The 20021-nt window shown below is 56.8% G+C and overlaps 2 protein-coding genes across 4 annotated transcripts; both read right to left on the bottom strand.

Annotated features, from left to right (window-relative positions):
* Positions 1-1016: 1016 nt before the first annotated feature.
* MAMSTR (MEF2 activating motif and SAP domain containing transcriptional regulator) lies at positions 1017-6273 on the bottom strand. 2 transcript variants are annotated; one of them, XM_036124504.2, is made up of 10 exons: positions 6160-6273; positions 5560-5643; positions 4362-4400; positions 3582-3763; positions 3237-3421; positions 2766-2868; positions 2387-2581; positions 1921-2100; positions 1789-1843; positions 1017-1587 (listed from the first exon to the last, which is right to left on the bottom strand). In XM_036124504.2, exons 2-10 carry the CDS (start codon positions 5615-5617, stop codon positions 1304-1306), a joined length of 1281 nt encoding a protein of 426 aa, XP_035980397.1. In that variant the 5' UTR covers positions 5618-5643; positions 6160-6273; the 3' UTR covers positions 1017-1303. The 2 variants fall into 2 exon arrangements, with proteins under 2 accessions (XP_035980397.1, XP_035980394.2); XM_036124501.2 differs by lacking the exons at positions 5560-5643; positions 6160-6273 and having other exon boundaries at positions 4362-4774.
* A 692-nt stretch (positions 6274-6965) lies between these two features.
* RASIP1 (Ras interacting protein 1) lies at positions 6966-19854 on the bottom strand. 2 transcript variants are annotated; one of them, XM_036124500.2, is made up of 12 exons: positions 19726-19854; positions 19360-19500; positions 17979-18664; positions 16222-16577; positions 12866-13519; positions 12092-12129; positions 11707-11858; positions 11485-11588; positions 10115-10358; positions 9732-9904; positions 7953-8100; positions 6966-7378 (listed from the first exon to the last, which is right to left on the bottom strand). In XM_036124500.2, exons 2-12 carry the CDS (start codon positions 19494-19496, stop codon positions 7179-7181), a joined length of 2892 nt encoding a protein of 963 aa, XP_035980393.1. In that variant the 5' UTR covers positions 19497-19500; positions 19726-19854; the 3' UTR covers positions 6966-7178. The 2 variants fall into 2 exon arrangements, with proteins under 2 accessions (XP_035980393.1, XP_035980392.1); XM_036124499.2 differs by having other exon boundaries at positions 11485-11600.
* Positions 19855-20021: the final 167 nt, after the last annotated feature.

The raw sequence follows: 20021 nt of genomic DNA on the forward strand, positions 1-20021 counted from the left end.
GTGCCCGCAGTCTATGTCCCGCCCTCTCTTCATGACTGATGAGAGGGGTGTGGCGGAGTCTCCATATATGGTCCCCAATGACCATGCCTCCAAGATTCCTACATCTTTGTAGCCCCCTCCCATCTTCTGCCAGCCCGACTTGCATTAACCAATGGAGCATAGTGCAAGTGACACTGGGCCAGTTCCAAGCTTGGTCTTTATGAGACTGGCAACTTCTGCTTCCTGCTGCAGTAATGCTCGCTTTGGGGGACCCTGAGCTACCGTGTAGGGAGTCCGGTTACCCTGCCGGAGAGACCAGAGCCCGGCTGGCTCCAACATACTAGCCATTCCTGCCAAGGCTCCAGACATGTCTGAGCCATCTTGGATGGTCCAGCCCACTTGGACCCTACGATGACTGCAGCCCTAGTCATATGATGCCAAAGAATTGCCTTGCTGAGCCAGTCAACCCATGAAATTGGGAGTGATCATAAATAGTTATTATTTTAAGACTCTAAGTTTGGGGGTGGCTTGTTATTCAGTAATAAGAAACCCAAATAGGGATCTCCCTCTGCCTCAAAAGCCTAGCTCCCCCCCCCCCCGCAAAAAAAAAAAAAGCCTAGCTCCTTTTGCCTCAGGGTAAGAAAGACCCTGCAACTTAATTTATCCTCCAGAGCTCCCCATGGGATCACGCAGAGGTTGGGACTTCACCTGAAGCCATACTCTTGATAGTCTTCTTCCCCTTCACTGTTTGGTTTCCTCCGCTCCTTTTTGGTTTCTCCTCGGAGAATTTCTTTAATAAATCATGGGCACACGAATCTTGTCTCGGGCTCTGCTTCCAAGAGAATCTGACCTCAGACATGACGCTTCTGATATTCTCACTTCCAACCGGAAGCCAAGGGTCTGGCTCCCTATTCTCCCTCCTGACTCTTCCCTGCCCCCTCTCCTGCACCCAAAAAACACAGACCACCTTCCAGACTCCCATCTAGTTGGTGGCATGGGAGGGGAGAAGGTGGGAACAAAGACATCCATGAGGTCTCTGAAGGAAGCAGCAAGCAGCTTGTTTGCCCCTGGCCCGCAGCAAAGGACACCTCCCCGCCCCCAACCACACAACCATGGAGGGGATCATATGGAGGTCAGGCAGGCGAGAGTCAGGCGGTTGGCATGTCAGCAGCAGTTCGGGGCCTGGTGGGGATGAGAGTTCTCTCCGATTCTGTGTCTGTGGCGGGAGGGGCTCTGCCGGTTGTCCCACCCCCTCCTTTGGGAGTCTGTCTCGGTGACCTTCCCATGCCCACCAGTTCTCCGTCCCTGGAAACCCCAGCATCCATCACCATGGATCCTCCAGCAGGTCCCACAGCCGGGTTCCACTGGAGTCAGATAAGTCAGCAGAGAAGATGCTGGGGGCTGGGGGACCACAGCCTAGCAGGGGACCTCCACTCAGAGCCTCCAACCAGTCCAAGGAGTCTGTGGGGCCCCTGGGAGAGGGGGACGGGGAGTTTGTGGGGGACGGGAGCGAGGAAGAGAAGACAGAGGAGAGGCCTTCAGAGTCCGGGGAGGGGGACAGCACGTCGAAGGAGCCGGGGAAGTCCAGGGGGATGGGGGGCAGCGGGTCTGCAGGAGAAGGAATGAAGTGTGAGCTTAGGAAGGCAGAGATCCAGACCCACTCCGTTATTCCTCGTTTCCAGAAATCCAAGTCCCCAGCCCACCCCTCCCTAGAACCTAGGACTCCAGATCCCAAACCCTTCCTCCTTTGGACTAGGACTCCAGAAACTCAGTCTCCAACTCCCCCAAATCTAGGGGTTGGACTCTTACCCTCAGGCTCCACCTGATCCTCCAGGATGTCATCAATGCCCCGGTTCGGAAGCAACTGCGGACGGGCAGAAGCGGCGTGAACCTGGGATCCCGCACCATCCTGACCGAGACCCCTAGCCCGCTCCCTCTCACCTGCGCCCTGCGGATGGCTTCCTGCAGCTCCTCCTCCACAGTCAGGGCCGCTGTGGGCAGTGCTGAGGGAGGAGTCGGTGCTGGAGCCGCAGCCGGAGCCGGGGCCGGGACCGCAGCAGTAGCAGGGGTGTCCGAGGCACTTGCAGGAGGCGGAGGGTGAGAGTTTGGGCTCGGCTTGAGCTAGAACCGTGGAGTTCCCATAAGCCACGCCCGCCGGGAGCAACCCCACCCACTCGCAACGTGTGGCTCCACCCCCTGGTCGCCTCCCGGCCCTCCGCTCGCTCGTCGACCACCCCCCCTCGGTATCGCCCCGTATTCTTTCATTGGCTTCTCTTCCCTTAAGAGCCTCCCACTTTGCTCTTAACCACGCCCCCCACACTTCATTGGCTATTCTTCTTTCGACTTCCCGCCCCGTCCCGCTTTGTCTTCTCCTCACTGGCCCATACGCGCGTAGCCCCGCCCTCACCGAGCCCTGCCGCCGGACGGCTCCCAGAGCTTTGGGCCTGAGGCGCGGCCAGGGAGCACCCGCGGGACAGTCCTCGCGCCGCGGCTTCGGCCGCTCGCGGGGCAGGGCGCCGCCGCGCATGCGCTCCAGGAGCATCGACTTAGTCCCCGACACCGGGAGGCCCCGCAGGCGCAGCTGCTGCCGGAGCTCTGAGACCTGGGGTGGGAGGCGGGGAGAGGCCTTGCTGGGAGGGCTCCGGGGCGCAGGCGGGAGCTGGGGCTGCACATTTGGAAACCGCGAGAAGAGGGACTGGGACCCAGGCTCCTGGGTCTCCGATGGGGCAGAGGCAGCGGGGTTAGAACTATGGGTACCCACCTGGGAAGTTACTCCCCACACTCACCGTCAGCTCCTCCAGCTTAAGGGTCTGAAGTTCCAACTTGTGTGGAGGGGGCGAGGGGCTGGGGACTCCAGGTGGGGAGGGAGTGAGGGCAGTGGGCTTCATCCTGGCGGTGAGGCGTGAGGGGGAACCAGAGGTTAGAGGGGGTGGAGAGAGACGGGGCATTCCGGGGTCCTCAAAGGCAGGGGCTTGCGAAGAGGAAAGAGGGCCCAGACTTCTGGGTCTCGGAAGAGGCTAATTCCTGTGCGTGGGAGTGGAGGAACCGGAGGCCCAGTCTCTCGGGTCTGAAGCCAGGACTCCTGGGAACTGAAGGAAGAGGGACTGGGAACTTGGACTCTCGAGTCCTGGGGGAGGAAGGGGTTGGGGGCTGGCCTCTGGACTCCCCTGCTCTTGGACTCTGGGTTGAGGGAGGAGGATGTGCGGGCGAGGGCGGGGGCTGAATTTCCCCCCAGAGAACAAAAACAGGGATCATACCTGGGAGGTGGCTGCTGTGAGTTTGTCCCTTCCCACAGAGGTGGTCCAGGGGGACCCAAGGCCAACCCTTTGGCCTGGGAGTCTACCCTGGACCCTTGTCTCCGCCCTGGGGGCATGTACTGGTGGTAGGTCAAGGTCCCCTTTGGCTTGGGCTCTCTCCAATGTTGGGAGATCTTGGGAGACTCCTGGAAAAGCAGGTGTGATGTCATATGTTTCCGCTCTGTCCCCGCTGTCCTGCCCCAGAGCCTCAGCTTGGCACCACCAGAAAGGAGCCAAAAGGGCAGTAGCAAGGACGACCAATGCTAGACTCTCCGGGGTATTTCTCCTCACTCGATGGAGACTCACCTTCAGGGACCTCCAAGGGCAGTATTCTGATTCATGGAGCAGGTCCCCAGGGCTGAAGAGGAAAGGGGTGGGGCCCAAGGGCGAGACTGGGGCCGGAGCTCTGGGGGCCAGAGCAGGGTCTGTGGCTGAGACCCACGGATCTGGATCCAAGACTGGAGAGGCAGTGAAGGACCCTGAGAGGCCTGTAGACAGCAAGCCAGGCAGGGAGGAACAAGACTGTGTGGGAAGGAGGGCCCTGGAGGCCTCAGCCGCCCCCCCACCTCCCGGTGTGGGAGGGCAGGACCAGGGAGGGAAACCACAGTGTTAGGAGGTGGGTGCCCAGACTCCTGGATCTCAGGGCAGAGGTTCCAGAATTTTATATTCTCAAGAAAGTCAGGAATCAGGTCCTCAGTCACCAAGATTTAGGGGGTTTTGCTGGAACAGGGGCGGGGCCAGCATTCCTGGTTCTTAAGGAGAGAGAGAAGCTGAAAGCCGCATCCTGAGATTCGTGTGCATGCCAAGTGAGGAGTCTGGGATGCCTGTCTTCTCCAAAGAAATCGGATCTGGATGCATGCATTTCTTTGGAGTGGGAAAAGTCATAGGGCAGGAAGCAGAGCTTTGAGGGGTGGGGTAGCCAAGGACCTGTACTCGGGTCCTCAGGGCGGGACAGGATAGGACTTCAGGGTGTCCCTGGCAGAGGGGCCAAGGCTCAGGAACCAGTCCTGAGATCTGGTAGCTGCACTCCTGGGCATCCCAGGGTTGTCGGGCCTCCATCCCCTCCCTTTCAGGGCCCACACTTACTTGGGTCCTGATACCGTCTGTGGATCCGAAGCTGGAGGACTATGGAGGAAGGAGGGAGGTGGGAGGAGAAAGGCGGGAAGGGAGTGTCCAGGAGCCCGGCCTGGCAGGCGGTGCGAGCTGCAGTTGGCAGGACACGCGTGCCCAGCCCCCTTACACACCCCATGCAGGCGGGTGGGCCGGCAGCCTGTTCCCTTTCCCGGGCCTCCCGCCTGCTCCCTGCTCCCTGCCAGAGCTGTTCTGGGACTAGGAGCCAGCCAGTGTGCAGGCAGGAGGCAGCCCTGCCCCCAGCTCCACCTGCCCCCTTCATGAGCATGTGCCTACCCCACCCAAGGCATCATCGCCATCTTGGCAGACTGACCCATGTGTGCCTCACCTCTTCTCGTCCGTGCGCTCCCGTCTGCACCAGCCCGCTCCCTTCGGTGTACCCCCAGGCCTCCCCACACTCACCCCCTCTGCACATGCATTTCCCTGGGCTCTGGTCTGGCACCTGGGCCACTTGTGTGCGCTCGTACCCTTTGCTATGCTTCATCCTTGGCACCCACCCAGCCTTACTGACACTTCTTTGCGCATTCAGGATTTGGCTTCCAGTTCTGGAGCAGAGATCTCTCTTTGCACATTTCACGTGCACTCTCTGGCACACTCATTGCTCTTTGGGGACTGGTGTCTTTGCACCCATCTAGCATACTCATTTGCACACTCGTATGCCCTTGGCCCACTGAGGAACTGACATCCAGTGCCACACTCACTTGCACGCTTTCGGTCCGCATTGGGACCTAAAATACAACCTTTGACGCGTTCAAGTTTTGATATAGCGCACTGTCCCCTCACCAACACTCCCACACCGCCCACTTCTAAGTCCCCACTCTGTGCACTCCTCCACTTTGCACACATGTCGATTTAAGCCCCTGTTCCTTTGCAGTACCTGACCCTCTGCACACCCACCCCTCGCCACCCACTCCTCACTGTTTAGAGGAGCATTGCATTGGCCATTTGCACCCTCATTGAGCCCCCAAAATTCAACCCCTTTGCTGGGGCCTCCTTTATACACAAGTGACCTTTTGCACAAAAAACACCTGCCTTGTGGGTCCCATGGCCCCCCTCCCACCTCACCGACCACACACACTGCCTGAGTTAAGAGTATTTCAATCCCAGGACCCAGAAGACCCCTTCCCTACATGCATAGAGAGAAGCCTCTCACCAGATCTGAACTTGGAGCGAATGATTTGGGAGCGCTGAGAGGAAGTTGCGAGAGTCATTGCCAAGGCTGTGATGGGGACCTGGACTGAGGGGAGGACAGGGCCCCCACCGGAGGAGGGTCAGAGTGGAGGTCAGGAGGCTGTCCCTCCCTGTGAAGGCAGCAGGGAAAGGGCCTCAGGGGCTTAGGGATAGGAGAGGCCTTGAGCCAGAACTTCTGGAGCCTGGGGGAGGAGGGGCTGGGAGCTCGGACTCCTGGATTTGAGGGAGAAGGGGGTTGAGGGCCCCAATTCCTGGAGCCTGGGGGAGGAAAGACTGCGATCTATGAAAGGAGACCCCTGGGCCTGTGAAAAGAGAGGAAGGAAAAGAGGGTGAAGGGATAGAGCTCAATACTCTGAAGGGACTAGAATCCAACACCCTTGATCAAGAGGGGAAAGGGACCTGGTAGGTTCCTGGGGAATTGGGAAGGGTCTCTGCCACCTGCATTTGAGAGGGGAGTGGGTGGGTGTCAGCCACCATGGTCTATGAGGAAGGGACTGGGACCAGAGAGGTGACAGAAGAGTTAAGGTGGGTTCCCCCCACCCCCATCCCAGGGGCTTCTCACCAGGTGGGCTCGGCGCAGCAGTACTCTGGAGCGGGTTGAGTCCCCTGGTCTAGGCTGGAGGCCGCAGGCTCCGCCCCACCAGCCTGGGACTGCCTAGGACACCCCTTTCTAGGGCGTGCCAGGAGCCTGTGGAATGGGGCGGAGGGGGAGGGGGGAGACAGGAGCCCCGCCTGGGACCCTAAGAAGGGGCGGGAGCACGGGCTGGGAGGGACTGGGGCGGGGCGAACGTCGGGGTTCCCTGGGTCGCTCCTCCTCCGCGTCCTGGGGCTGCGGGGTCGGGCGGGGCAGCGGCGGGCGGACTGACAGAAGCAGGTGCCTGGAGAGGGGCGCCGGGTGAGCGGCGGGAGCAGGTGGTCGCGACCCGGCCCTGCGGGCAGGTGCCACCTGTCGCTTATTTTTTCCCTGACGCAGTAGCAGGAGTCGGATTTAGGGGAGTGGAGAAGTTCAAACTGGAGCCCCGACCTCCTGGATCCGAGGGAGGAGGGGGCTGAGGACCTGGACTCCCGGGTCTGAGGGAGAAGAGGGCTGGACTCTGGCCTTTGGGGTCGAAGGGAGAGAAGTCTGGTTCCCACCGGCAGGACTGAGGGCCTGATATTTGGCAGAGCAAGCTTAGAGCTCTGTCCTGAAATTCGTGGGAGGCCCCAGGGCTCCGGGTTTGGATTACAAGCCGCAGGGCAAGCTGAGGCCAAGGCTATAAATATCTCCTCGGACTCGGCAAGAACCCAACGCTCTAGTCGAGGACCCTGGTGCTCTAATCCGCAAAACATCATCATCACCAGCGTTCCCGAGTCTTAACAAGTGAGGCGTTGCCAATACCACAGATACCTTTATTGCTCCTTGCGCTCACATCCCAAGCCCATCTTCCCACTGTCCCATCCTCTACTACCCGAAAACTCAAACTCCCGGCAGCCCACGCGGGGAAAGAACTACAACTCCCAGAGAGCTCTGAGCTCGAGCGGGCTCCGGGGAGTAGAAGCCGAAGAATTTTCAAGGTTCGCGCGCTCGTTTGTTATTGGTTTTCAAGGAGGCGTGGCCACGGGAGGTCCGTGGCGGTGATTGGCCGGCAGTTCCTGCTGCTCAAGATCCCAGAGGAGGCGGCGGAGCCTGCGCAGTTCACGGTGCAGGGCGTCGTCTGTCACAGGACCCGTGAGGCGCAGGCGCGAGCTGCCCAAGGGCAGGATGAGGGGAGGATGGGAAGAGAAGCTTTCGAAGATGTCCCCTAGGAGACCGAAGAAGACGGAGTCAAAGTCTGAAAATGGGCGTGGGGCAGCAGTGTTGGGGAGAGGCTGTGTCACGCCCGAAGGAAGGAAAAACTTCAACCCCCAGCAAATCCTGGAGCGGGAGTCACTCAAAACATGACACGCGGGAGTCCCCAAGCATCATGGAGTTGTAGTTTCAGACAAAGAAAGGCCACCGTTGCCTGGGAAACGGGCGAGGCATTGGGTTCTTGGGCCCGTGAGGAAGGAAGGTCTGGGAACTTAGTTTTACGGATTCCTTAGAGTGGAGGGGGCTGGAACCCGAACTCCTGGGTGAGGAGGGTTGGTTGTCCGGGGAGGAGGCTGGGGGCCTGAACCCTGGGGAACAAAGGAGCTGGGGCTTGAACTCCTGTACCCTGGGGGAGGGGGGAGTTGGGGTCCATCACTTAAGTCTTGAGGGAGGAGAGGGTTAAGGGTCCAGAATCCTGGGTCAGAAGGAGGAAGGCGCTGGGGCTGTGGAATCCTGGGTACTGAGAACCAAAAAAAAAAAAAAAAAAAGCTGACAGCCCCAGTGCCTCTGTCCCCATCTCTCCTCACCTGTGTCCACAGCATCTCGCTCTGCAGGGGGCGGGTCCCAGGCAGGTGGTGGCCCACGGCCAGGACCCAGCTGGTAGTGGCTGAGCAGATGGTGGAGCTGAGCAGGGGTCAGTGTGGGGTGGTCAGTTCGTAGGCTGCTCCATGAAGCCTGGTGGGAAGATCAGGTGAGAAATCTATGGTCATTATGGGGCAGCTGAGAAATCCGAAAACAGAAGGCCCTCCATAAAGGGCATGGATGTAGTGGGTAGACAGTGGTGTCTGCAATATCTTCCGGACACTGTGAGGCCAGGCTGTCAACCAAAGGGATGGTGGGAAAGGGCGCTTTAAAAAAATGTCAATTGGGGGCGCCTGGGTGGCTCAGGTCTGCCGTCGGCTCAGGTCATGATCCCAGGGTCCTGGGATTGAGCCCCGCATTGGGCTCCCTGCTCAGCGGGGAGTCTGCTTCTCCCTCTTCTCCCTCTCCCACTCCCCCTGCTTGTGTTCCCTCTAGCTGTCTCTCTCTCTAATAAATAAATAAAATCTTTTTTAAAATGTGATTTGCTTCAGCATAAATGAGGATGTAGGAGTTGGTGGGGGGGTGGAAAAGAAACAAAATTGGCCATTAGTTTATTATTGAAGCTGATGATGTGTACCTAGAGCTTCATTACTGCACTGTGGCTATTTTTTGTATCTGAAAATTTCTACACCTGAGATGACATCTGAATCATCCGTGGGGTGAAAACCAGAGACTCTGGACCCAGAATGCCTGGGTTCAAAAATCCCAGCTTGACTACTCATTACTTTCTGGCAAGTCACTGTGCCTCACTTTTTTTTTTTTTTAAAGATTTTATTTATTTATTTGACAGAGAGAGACACAGCGAGAGAGGGAACACAAGTAGGGGGAGTGGGAGAGGGAGAAGTAGGCTTCCCGCCGAGCAGGGAGCCCGATGCGGGGCTCGATCCCAGAACCCTGGGATCATGACCTGAGCCGAAGGCAGACGCTTAATGACTGAGCCACCCAGGCGCCCCTCACTTTTTTTTTTTTTTTTTAAGATTTTATTTATTTATTTGACAGAGAGACAGCTAGAGAGGGAACCTAGGCAGAGGGAGAGGGAGAAGCAGGCTTCCCGCTGAACAGGCAGCCTGATGTGGGGCTCAATCCCAGGACTCCAGGATCATGACCTGAGCTGAAGTCAGACGCTTAACCACTGAGCCACCCAGGCGCCCCTGTGCCTCACTTTCTTCATCTGTCAATTGGGTGTGGGCGGGAATAGAACTAACAGGGTAGTTATGAGGATTCAATATGGCAAGATGGTAAAGACTTAGGACACTGCCTGGTGCTTATTAAATGCTCTGTAAAAGTTTGATAAATATAAATAAATGAAATCAAGTAACTTATCCTACCTGATTTTCAGTCTCCTTGTCTGAAAAGAATTGTCAATTAATAACCTATTTCGTGAGGCTTAGTCAACATTCAGTGAGAGTGCTAGACAGCATCTGGCATGTTGTTTATGTTCAATGCATGTTCTCACTATCACATTCCTTGGTCTCATAGCAGACTTTCTGAATCAGCATGTCTGAGGGTGGAGGCCTTGGAATCTATTATTAATAAGTCCCATGGGATTCAGATGCAGTTTGGACACTTGTGGCTGACTTCCTTCTAACTGTCGATGCATCATCCACAGTGTCAGAGCTGGGACCGGGGATAACATGAAGTCCAAGGGGAGATCCAAGGGTGAGCTGAATACAGAGGATGGCTGAGTGGGGTCGAGGAGTCAGAGGTCAGGGATCAGGAGTCACCTTGAGCAGGGAAGTGCGGGGCACGCAGAGCAGGTTCACAGCTATGGAGAGTTTCCGGAAGAATTCAGTGGCAATGTCACCCAGCCCGGCCCCCTGCAGCCAGTCCAAGACAAGGTCCAAGTTGGTTCGGATTTGGACAGCTCGGGACCATTGATAGAAAGGCCGGCCTTGACCTGTTGGGGGAAAGGTATGAAGGGCAATGAGCATGTGGACTCGGCCCTCCTGCCTCCCAGACCCTTCCTATCCTTCAACTTGGGATCTGGAACTTGCTCTCCAGAGTCCCTAAACATGAGGCCTGATCCTGGGGCATGCTCTCTGAATTGACATGGGTCTCAGAGGTTCCCATGCTTTCCTCCCTGTCCCTTCCCCAGTCCAACCCTCACCTCGTTCCATCAGCGAGTTGAGAAGGGATGCATTGGAGAAGAAGAACAAATAACCGAAAGTCTGAGACACGAGGTCCGGGTGCAGCTCACACTGGCTGGTCAGTTCCAGGGCTGCCTGGAACACGCCCAGCGTCGGTCTCAAGCCCGGAGGCATGGCCCCCAGCTCTGCTCCAGGCCCTGGCAGCTCTGCCCCAGCTGTGAAAGGGTTACTATCCAGGAGAGCAGGCAGCGTTGAATACAGAGTCTAAGAGGATACAGAGATGCAAACAAGTGATTGGACTACACCCCATGGAAGCTTCAGGGTGACAGAGCTTCTGGGAATTATAGTCCATTGTACCTGCAACACCCTAAAAGTTCTCTGTGAGCAAATCCCTACTTTCCAGATGGGTGTCTAATATGCATCAGGCCGAGGACACCTCAAGTCTTAAGAAAGCCTCCAGGAGTTTCCTGGGTATTTTACGACCACCTCGGTACCTCATAGGTCTTGTAGTTCTCAACAGAGACAGCTCACAGAGGACAAAGGATACCGAACAAAGAGGCCCCCTTCAGTCAAAGAATTATTTATCCAGAGTTCCCGAAGGAAAGAAAAAAGAACGAAGAGTCAGGAAGTGGGAGTGGCGTGGCAGTGAGCCAGTGGAAAGTGAGATCAGGCCAAGGACAGGAAATGAGGTCAGAGCCGAAGAAGAAATAAAGCCACACTTGGTGGGCATGGACAGGAAGCGAAGCCTTGGAGGAATGGGCTTCACCAATCAAGGCTGCTTAAGGAACATAAAGAATCTCCCCAAAGATCCCCTTTGCTGTTACAGATAGGGACTCAGGCCCACGAGAAGCCTGAAAACCTGCGAATTCCAAGAAGCCATCTTAAGGTCAAGGGTGGTGGGGGACTGGGGCAGAAAGCACTCCAGGGAGAAGATCTGTGGCTCGGAAAAGGGAGTGAATTCCGAGCTGTAGGAAATGAAGTCAGCAAACACAGGAAGTGAGGTCGGATTCAAGAGGACCTTTCATTTAAATGACAGTGTCCGGCACTATTTGATCCCTATCTATCTATCTACCCACCTATTAAATTTACCAGTGGACTTAGAAAACAGGAGCTTAAAAAAGTGAAAATGGTGATATAACCAGATAGTAAAGTTAGCCTGTCAAGAGGGGGATCGTTGCAGAGACAGGAAGAGAAGCCAGAAAGACAGGAAGTGATGTAGGCTCAAACAGGAAGTGGTACCAGAACAGCAAAGTGCTGCGGTGAATGGGAAGTGATGTCAGAGAAGCAGGGAATCTTACAAGGTCAAATAGGAAGTGACATTGGAGCGATGTGACGTAATTCAAACCGGAAGTGAGATTATGTCAAACAGGAAGTAGGGGATGAGACCAACCTTGGTGAGGTAGTAGACAGACTGCTGGAAGGTACACATGATGACCTCGTCCAGGAGGGCCATGGCTTCATCACATAATTCCAAGTCATTGCAGAGCTGTGGGTCTGAGGACAGACCTGGGGGTGAGAGAGAGAACCAGAGGCTGACAGGCAGGAGCCCAAGTCCCCAAGTAGCAGGAATGACAGGGGGCTTGGACAGGTCTGGGCTTGGGTCAGAGCTCACCCTCCTGGTCAGCCTCCTTCTCCATCTCCAGCACTTTCTCCTGCACAAAGCTCAGCAGCTCCGTTGTGTTGGCCATCCACAGCATGAGTGGCCTCAGCTCTACAGACACAGCCTCGGGAGTCAAGGGCACCTCAGGGACTCCCTCTGGGTGGCTGGGGAGGGAGAAAAGGACCTGCGTCCTTTGCCCAACCCCCACTGTAGTGTCTAAACCCCGAGATCTGGGTCTAATTGGGGACTGAGACCAATCCTCATTTCACGGCTGGAAAAGTTGAGTGCCAAGGAAGAGCAGAAACCTGCACTAAGCCATGAATGGAGTGAATGAACCACCAGCTGCAAATCCCCACCCTGCATCCTTCTAGACCCTTCTCCCCGGAATTTCTCTTACTTCTCTGGCTGACGGTCTCCAATTTCCTTAATCTTTTCCTGTAGAACAGTAAGAGCAGAGTCAAGGTGAGGAGGGTTGGGGAGAGGCCTATGAGTTATTACCCTGGTGTTTCTAGAAGCACCTTTTTGACAGAGACTCTCCCCACTCAAATGGACTCTAACCCTCAAACTTCAGAATGGTCTCTCCTCTTCTTACCTTTTAAAACACAAGCCTCTATGATTGTGAGTGGTCTATCATCCTCAGGTCCACTCAAATAGTTTCTTCTTACTGCCCCCTCCCCCAAAAAAACACTTCCTTAAGCTTCTCTCTAATGAGCCCTAGCTCAGTGGGATGGAACCTTTAACCCCACTCTGGATGATTTCTCCCAGGCACTTCCCTCTGTAAGTCGGACCAATGTGTTCTTAATCGACTCCAAGAATGGTCTTGCCCACTACTGCTCAAAGCCCCCAGCCCAGTGGGCTGCCGGCCTCACCTCCCACAATGGTCTCTCCTGACTTCTCATCCAACGGGATCTCTCTCCCGATCTCCCGGAATGGTTTCTCCCATTATCCCACAAGTGCAAAGCTGGTGCTTCACTGCCTTCTCTTCTAGCACCGTGGATGAATCCACAACTCCCAGCAGCCCGTGAGACCCCTTGCTTAATAGCCCAAACCCCTCCTGGATGATAGAGGTAGTTTCATCCCGCCCAACTACGGCTGGAAGGTGGAGAGGAGGGGTGGCTGGGGAAAGAACCTGCGGCGCGGACAGGGCTGGACGGTGGGGGGAGGCACTCACCCAGACAGCCTCCTTGATGAGACGGGCCAGGCGGCCCAGCAGGCGCGGCAGGTGGCCCAGCTCCAGTTCCCGGGCTGAATGCTGCACGCACAGCGCCAGCAGCGTGGCGGGCCCGAGCGGCGGCAGGTCGCCAGCGCCCGCGGCCGCAGCGCGCACGATCTCGCCCAGCAGCGCCTCTTCCTCGCGCGGCCGGAAGCGCAGCACGGGCTCGCGGCCGTCCAAGTAGGCCGCCAGCGCCTCGCCCCGCTCCTGCAGGCCCCGGCCGCACAGGCGGCAAGAGAAGGCCCAGCCGGGACCCGGCGGGGCGGCCCCAGGGCGGGCGGGCAGCCAGGGCGGCCGCGTCGGCCCCGAGCCTCCAGTGCGGGGGTCCTTGTACATGAAGAGGAAGTGCTCGCCCAGCCCCAGCAGGTCGCCGGGGTGAAGCTCCGCCTCCCGCAGCAGGAGGCACCCGTTATGCGTGACTGGGGCACCCCGGGATGGGCGCACCATGGCCGGGGGCTCAGGGCCCGCACGCACGGTGCAGTGCCGCGGCAGGATGTCAGGGGCATTAAGAAAGGTGTCCACATATGGGGCCGGGGACCCACCACGGGCCGAGGAGTTCCCGCCCCGGCCAAAGACGTGCTGCTCCCGCGTCATCACATATACCACGAAGTCCTGGAGGGAAAGGGAAGACACAGGAGAGACACAGCTCCATGAGGAACGGATGCTTGCAACGAGGACCCTTTTGCCATAACTGACTCTCCCATCAACCACCTCCCTTAGAATGAACACTTCCAAGGAGATCTCCTGGGATGTCAAAGGACTCAGCAATTACCTCCCCCCAAGCATGAGTGGACTTCTCTCTCTCTCTCTTTTTTTTTTCATGAGTGGACTTCTCAAAGGCACTTCCTGTGAAGGACTGGCCCATAACACTCATCTTGAAGAGCGGCTGCTTATAAGGAAACCCCTTTCTTGACAGGGGCTCTAGAATTCCCCTCCCTCAAATTGTTGTTGCTTTCCAGGAAACCTTTCTCCAGTAGACTCTCCCATCTTCTCATCTCCTCTGAACGGACCCTTATAAGGCTATCCCTTCCCACAGTGCAGTCTCCCACAACATCCAGCTCAAGGAATAGGTGCTTCCAAGAACACACCCCCACTACTAAAATGGACTGTCCTGTTATCTTTACCCTCAAAGAATGGAACTTTCATAGGAAATCTTTCTCTTAGGAACCGTCCCATTTCCCTACCCTTGGCCCCATTTGCCCGACATTCCATCCCCATGATGGAGACTACCAAAGACGTTTGTTTCCCCTTCCAATAATAGCTTCTCTGAATATTTCCAAAACAAGGGATAGATATCTTTAAAGAGTTTCCCCTTTCAACAAAGGTTTCTTCCATTTTCTCCACCCCGTGAGTATGCACTCTGGGGAGACCCCCTTTCTACAAATGGACTCTCATTTTTCCCCACCCCATGCTGCACTCACTTCCAAGGAGACCTAATACTACAACGGACTCACCTACTACCCTCATTCCCGTGATAGAGGATTCCAAAGATACTCTCCTTTCCATCAATGGATGCTTTCAATATTCCCATCCCAACAAAGAAAATCTCCATGGAGATCTCCATATAGTAGCTCTTCTAGCAACCCCACCTTATAAATAAATGTTTTCAGGGAGACCCTCTTCTTATAATGGAGTGTCCCATTTCATCCACCAAATGAAGAGGTGCATTCCAGAAGACCCCTTCCTAAATGACTTTTCCATCTCCATCCTATAAAAATGGAAGAGCTCAGTCTGATCCCCTTCCTAAAATACACTCTCTGTTCTCTACTCATGTCTGAGAGAATAGTCATCCAGATATTCATAAATCCCCTTCCTACACTGAACTCTCCTATTACCTATACCCCATGGACGGACATTTCCAAAGAGACCCCTTCCTGCAATGGATTTGTTCATCTGCCTCTAGAAAATGGAACTTTCCAGTCTGACCACTTTCTGAAGGTCGAATCTCCTGTTTTCTATCCCTGTTTGAAGCAATGGAATGGTCCAAAATACATGAACCCCTTTTCTAAAACTGCTTAACCCAAGAAGGGATGCTTCCACAGTGCCCACAATGAACTCTCTCGAGTTACAGCCACTTGTGAATACATGAGTGCAGATAAATTCCTCTCTATAAGAGATTCACCTCTTATTCCTGATCCCAAGGAAGGAAGACTTCCAATGAAGCCTCTTTCTTAAAAAGGAATTTCCCCATGAACCTCACTCAAAAGAATGGATGCTTTCAATGTTTCCCCCTCTTCTCAGAACAGACTCCACCATACTCCCAGAACAGATCCTTCCAATTTGACTACCTTCCCAAAACAGACCCTCCTATTCTCCAACCTTGTCTTGAGAAATGGGCTGTTATAATATATGCAAACTCCTCCCTATAATGAACTTGCCCCATCCCCTTGCCCCGACAAGGAGGAATAAATTCTTCCAAGCAAGCCCTTCTCTAAATAGTCTTCCTCTCTCACTCATATTCAAAGCCAGGCCACCTAACCCAATTGGATCACTCTATGACCATGAAAATGGGACTATTCACTAAGTTCCACCAGTGGGCTTTCCCATTGATTCCCGAAAGTACCTGTTGAACTTGGCTGTACCACTGTTACCCAAAGTTGAACAACATCATAAAAATGATTCCCCCAATCATCACATGCACAAAAATGAGTATTTCCAATAATTCATTATGTTTCTATTAATGAAATAATTTCCTGCTAATCCACTAATAATTTTCTACTAACTCCTAATCCTTTCTCCCCCTCTGCTCCCTAACACTCAAGCAAGTTCTATAGTCATCCAAATATATAAAATAGAAATTATCAGTATCACCTACCCCCATCAACAATAGTCAGATCGTTCCAGTGTAAACCAGAACCTTTAAAGAATGGATTAGTCCACTCCTTCCAAGAAAATACAGGCTTACCCAGAACAAGATCCCATGCATCCATCAAATTATCTTCTTCCCAAACAAGATAGACACTTCCATTACTCCTCATCAAGAAATAGACCCTTACAAGGAGATCCCTTTTCTACAATAGGCTCTCAACTTTCCCCCCTTGACAAAGACAGCGCTTTCCCCCCAGTTTTGCATGAAATGAGCCATTCCCTACTTGTTCTTCCAGCGAGATCTCAGCCATCAACTTTCCACCACTACCACCTCCCCACGCAACCCCCCATCCCCCATCTCTGACAATGACATCTCCTACCCTGGAACCTTGCTGGGACATACCTGAGACTACCACGACCCAAGGAATTCTGGGAGTTGTAATTTTGTCTCCCTGCCACCGAAGGGTGGAGCATAGGTCTCTTCCAGTAGCACGGACTGCGCGTACCTGGGCGTCCTGGTAGCCCTGGAGCAGCAGGAAGTAGGGACGGTTGCTGGGGGCCTGGATGAGGCATTGGGTCAACTGATCGAAGTCGCCAGGGTCCGCTGGTCCGATCTGGGCGTCTGCTGCCCCCGGGGCCATGCTAAGTGCCTGCTGCCGGCGCTCCTGCTGCCGCCGCCGCCGCCCCTGCAGGCTGAGCTCCGACACGCTGCGCCGCAGGGACAGGTTTTCCGAGCGCTCTTTGCCCCCGGACCCAGCCGGGGGCCCTGACCCCGACCCCGTGCCGGGACTGGCCAGCGCCGCCCCGCCGGACGCCGCCCGGGTGCGGTTCTTCTGTGGCCGCCACGAGGGGGCGCCCGTGCCTGCGGAGAGATAAGGAGTCATGGATGAGGCAGAGACTCGAAAGAGAGGCAGGCTCCGAGAGCTGGAGATTATAAAGAGACAAAGAATTGACTACAGAGAAGTGAGGCGGCTTCCCACATTTAGGTTTTTGCATATGCTGTTCCCTGTGCCTGGAACATACTTTCTGCCTGCCTCCTACCCACCTTGCAGTTTTCAGCTCAGAAATTCATTCTTTTAACTGTTTTTTGGGGGACACCTATGGCTGCACCATACTCGGGGCTTTGTCTGGACCCAGCAGAGCCCTGGTACATAGTGGGGGATTAGTGGAAATGAGCCCAAGGAATGAACTGATGGGTTTCTCACTAGGCTGTAAAATCTAGGGGGGGGATCCTCACCTGTCATGTGCTCACTGTACTCCCCCACGGCCCTAAATAATGTGTGGCCCACAGTAGGTGCTCGACGAATGCTTTTTTTTGGGGGGGGGGAAGACAGCGATGGTTATAATTGCCATTCTTTATTAGGCAACTACTATGTGCCAAGTCTTGTGCTAAAGCCCTGTTATACATGAGCTCATGTCACCTTCACCTAGGGTTTTGCTCAGTTTAACTGGCAAAGGACAGACTGGAATCCAAGCCAGAGTTCAAAGCTCATGAGTTTAACTACTACACCACTCTATTTCCCAAAGGGAGGCTCAGAAACAGAAAAGCATTAGAAGGCTCCCTGAGCGGCCCGTGGCCCTGAGCCAGGCCCCATCCCTGCCAGGCCCTGCTCTACACGCGCTATTCCACCAAGGGCATCAGCTCCTGCTCCAGGCCCGGCCTTCTCCAAGACCAGTCCGGCATGTAAGCACGACCTTCCTCGGCCTCTACAAATACTCTTCCTCTTCATTTCCCTTGAGCCACCCTCAAGTCTCCCATTCACACTCTGCGGCCAACCTAGGCCTAGGGCCACCTGCTCCAAGACCAGCTCCCCTGAGGCTCCGCCCATCCTTAGGCCCCGATCAGGCAGACCATTTTTTCACTTCCCAAGTCCCTTCCCCTTATACGCTTAATCTACATAGGCCCGGTCCCTCACGAACCCCTTCAACCTATTGCTCGGAGAGGCCTCCTGCCACAGGGGCCAGCGCCACCACTCAACACCTCTGGCTGCGGGTTACTCTCTTCCGCAGGCCCCACCCCAGCATCCCAGGCCCCGCCCATCGGCTCTGCAAAAACCTCCGGCCTGGCCCATCTTGCCAAGCCGGGTCCTGCCCCAGCCCCGCTCTCCACTAGACACGGTGCTCTAGGTCCCTCCCAGTCCCCATCTCCCCCGCGCCCCCGCCTCCAGCCCCGCCCCCGCCCCGCCTCCCGCAGGCCCCGCCTCCAGGGCAGGCCCCGCCCCGCCCGCAAAGCCCCGCCCCCAGCGTCCGCCCGCCCCCTCACCGTCGCTGTCCGCCGCCCCGAAGGCCTCCTGCTCCAGGCGGCGCGCCTCCTCGCGGCCGCGCAGCTCGAAACGCCGCGCCCAGCCGGGCCGCGCTCGCCACAGCTCCTGCACCAGCAGCGGCCGCTCCGAGTCGCCCAGCACGCGCAGGTGCTCCGCCCGCCACTCGCCGCTGCCCACGCCGCCCGCCGCGGGCCGGCCCAGCGCGTCGCACAGCGCGAAGGCGTCCACGCAGCTGCTCTCGCCCGGGCTGCCGCCGGGGCTGCCCGCCAGCCCGTAGCGCTCCAGCGCCTCGGCCACCAGCTCGCGTGCCGTGGAGCGCGCGGTGGCCAGCACGCTCTTGTAGTTGGCGCCCGACGCCAGCCCGGCGCCGAAGATCTTGAGGACCCCCGGGGGCGCCGTGGCGCGCGTGACCAGCGGGGGCTCGGGGGCCACGCCCGCCGCCAGCTCCGGCAGCTTCTTCTCGCTGGCCCAGCGCTGGGCGCCCCCCGGAGTCCCGGGGCCTCCCGCGCCGCCGGACCCCGTGGCCCCGGTCCCCGAGCCCCGAAAGAGCTGGGAGATGCGCTTGGCGCGACTCCCCGAGGCTCCCCCGGCCGCCTTGACCGCGCCCACTCGCCGCAACTCCACGTGCGGCGGCGGCGGGGGCAGCGGCTCGCTACTGCGACTCCCCGTGTCCGAAGAAGACGACCTGGGAGCCCGCCAGGGAGTGGAGAGGCGGGAGAAAGACCCAGAAAGACAGGCAGAGAGGGGAGTAGATGGTAGAGAAGGAAGGAGGTGGGAAAGACCCAGATGGAGGGGACAGAGACCCAGGGAGGAAGAGATCAGGGACAGACACCCAGGGAGTGACAGAGACCCGTTGAGAGGGCACAGAGAACCAGAGAGAAAGGGCAACAAAAACCAGGAGAAAGAGAGGGACGGAGGCCCAGAGAAAGAGGGAGACGGGAGACAGAGACCCACAGAAGGGAGAGAAATGCGGGGGCGAGGTGGGGAGGGGGGACGACAGAGATGGAGTAGGGCAGAGGCCAGAGGCAAAGAGAGAGAGATAAATACATAAATAAAGGCGAGTCCCCCAGAAGGAAATTCCAAGAAGTAAGCAGGGAGGGGAGGAAGGAAGGTGAATCAAACCCCTGCCCCTGTGTCCCCATCCCGGTGTCCATCCAGCCTAACCCCATCTCCAGACCCAGCACTCCCCACACTGGGCCCCAGAGCACTGTGGCCCACTGTCTCCTCCTGCCTGTTAGCTCACTTGCCCATTCAGGACAGGAACTGGAAGCCAATCCTTGGGGCCCCTGGCATTACCCAGCGCAGAGACTGGGTCATAAACAGGGACAAATGGGAAGCAGATGGGGCAGGGGTGGGAGTCTCAAGGGGGTGAGCACTCACTTAACAGAGGCAGCGCTGGGCCAGCGCCGCCCCAGCTTGGCCAGCTGCTTCCTGGGAGAATTGATCCACAGGCCCACGGGGAGATGGAGCTTCCCGAAGCGGGGGCTTCCGCCCTCCTTCCGTTCACCAGATAGCATGGCCCTAAGGAAGGGTGGGTAAGACCCCAACACCTGAGGCCCTGAGTGGCGGGGTTGGGATGGAGGGGGACTCCTCAGTCAGAGAGGGGGCTGGGGCTCAGACTTCTGAGTCCGAGTGGAGGAGAAGGATGGGAGCCTAGACTCCTGGGTGCTGGGATGGGAGGTGGCTGGGGACTGGCTCCTGGGTCTGAAGGAGGAGGGTCTGGACTTCTGGGTCCCTGGTTCTTACCCTGCTTCAGGTCCCAGCAGCACCCCGGGGCCCTGGCTCCGTTGGCCCTGGTTGGTTCCTGACCCCGCTGCTCCTGTTCAGCCTTTGCCTCTGCCCCAGCTCCCAGCACTGGGTGGGGGACAGGAAAAGGCGAGAGGAAACCCGGCAGGAAGAGCGGGGAGGGGGCGTCCTGTGAGGGGACTGGGCCTGGGGGAGGAGATCTGGGTAGGGCTGGCCTTTCCCTGCTCCTTGATTCTGGAATTATGTCTCAGCCGGTTGGGCCCTTCCAGGACTTCGGAGCCAGCGTCCCGGCCCCT

This window comes from Halichoerus grypus, chromosome 15, assembly GCF_964656455.1.
Source record: "Halichoerus grypus chromosome 15, mHalGry1.hap1.1, whole genome shotgun sequence".
In the NCBI taxonomy this organism is placed as follows: Eukaryota; Metazoa; Chordata; class Mammalia; order Carnivora; family Phocidae; genus Halichoerus; species Halichoerus grypus.

Coding starts and splice junctions, on each gene's coding strand:
- MAMSTR (XM_036124501.2), bottom strand. CDS start 4,674: ATGCTCATGAAGGGGGCAGGTGGAGCTGGGGGCAGGGCTGCCTCCTGC. Junction 3,422..3,581: donor GCCCTTGGAGGTCCCTGAAG/GTGAGTCTCCAT, acceptor CTGCTTTTCCAG/GAGTCTCCCAAGATCTCCCA. Junction 1,588..1,788: donor GGATCAGGTGGAGCCTGAGG/GTAAGAGTCCAA, acceptor CTTCTCCTGCAG/ACCCGCTGCCCCCCATCCCC.
- RASIP1 (XM_036124499.2), bottom strand. CDS start 19,496: ATGCTATCTGGTGAACGGAAGGAGGGCGGAAGCCCCCGCTTCGGGAAG. Junction 18,665..19,359: donor CCCAGCGCTGCCTCTGTTAA/GTGAGTGCTCAC, acceptor GCGGGCTCCCAG/GTCGTCTTCTTCGGACACGG. Junction 16,578..17,978: donor CGGGGCGGCGGACAGCGACG/GTGAGGGGGCGG, acceptor ATCTCTCCGCAG/GCACGGGCGCCCCCTCGTGG.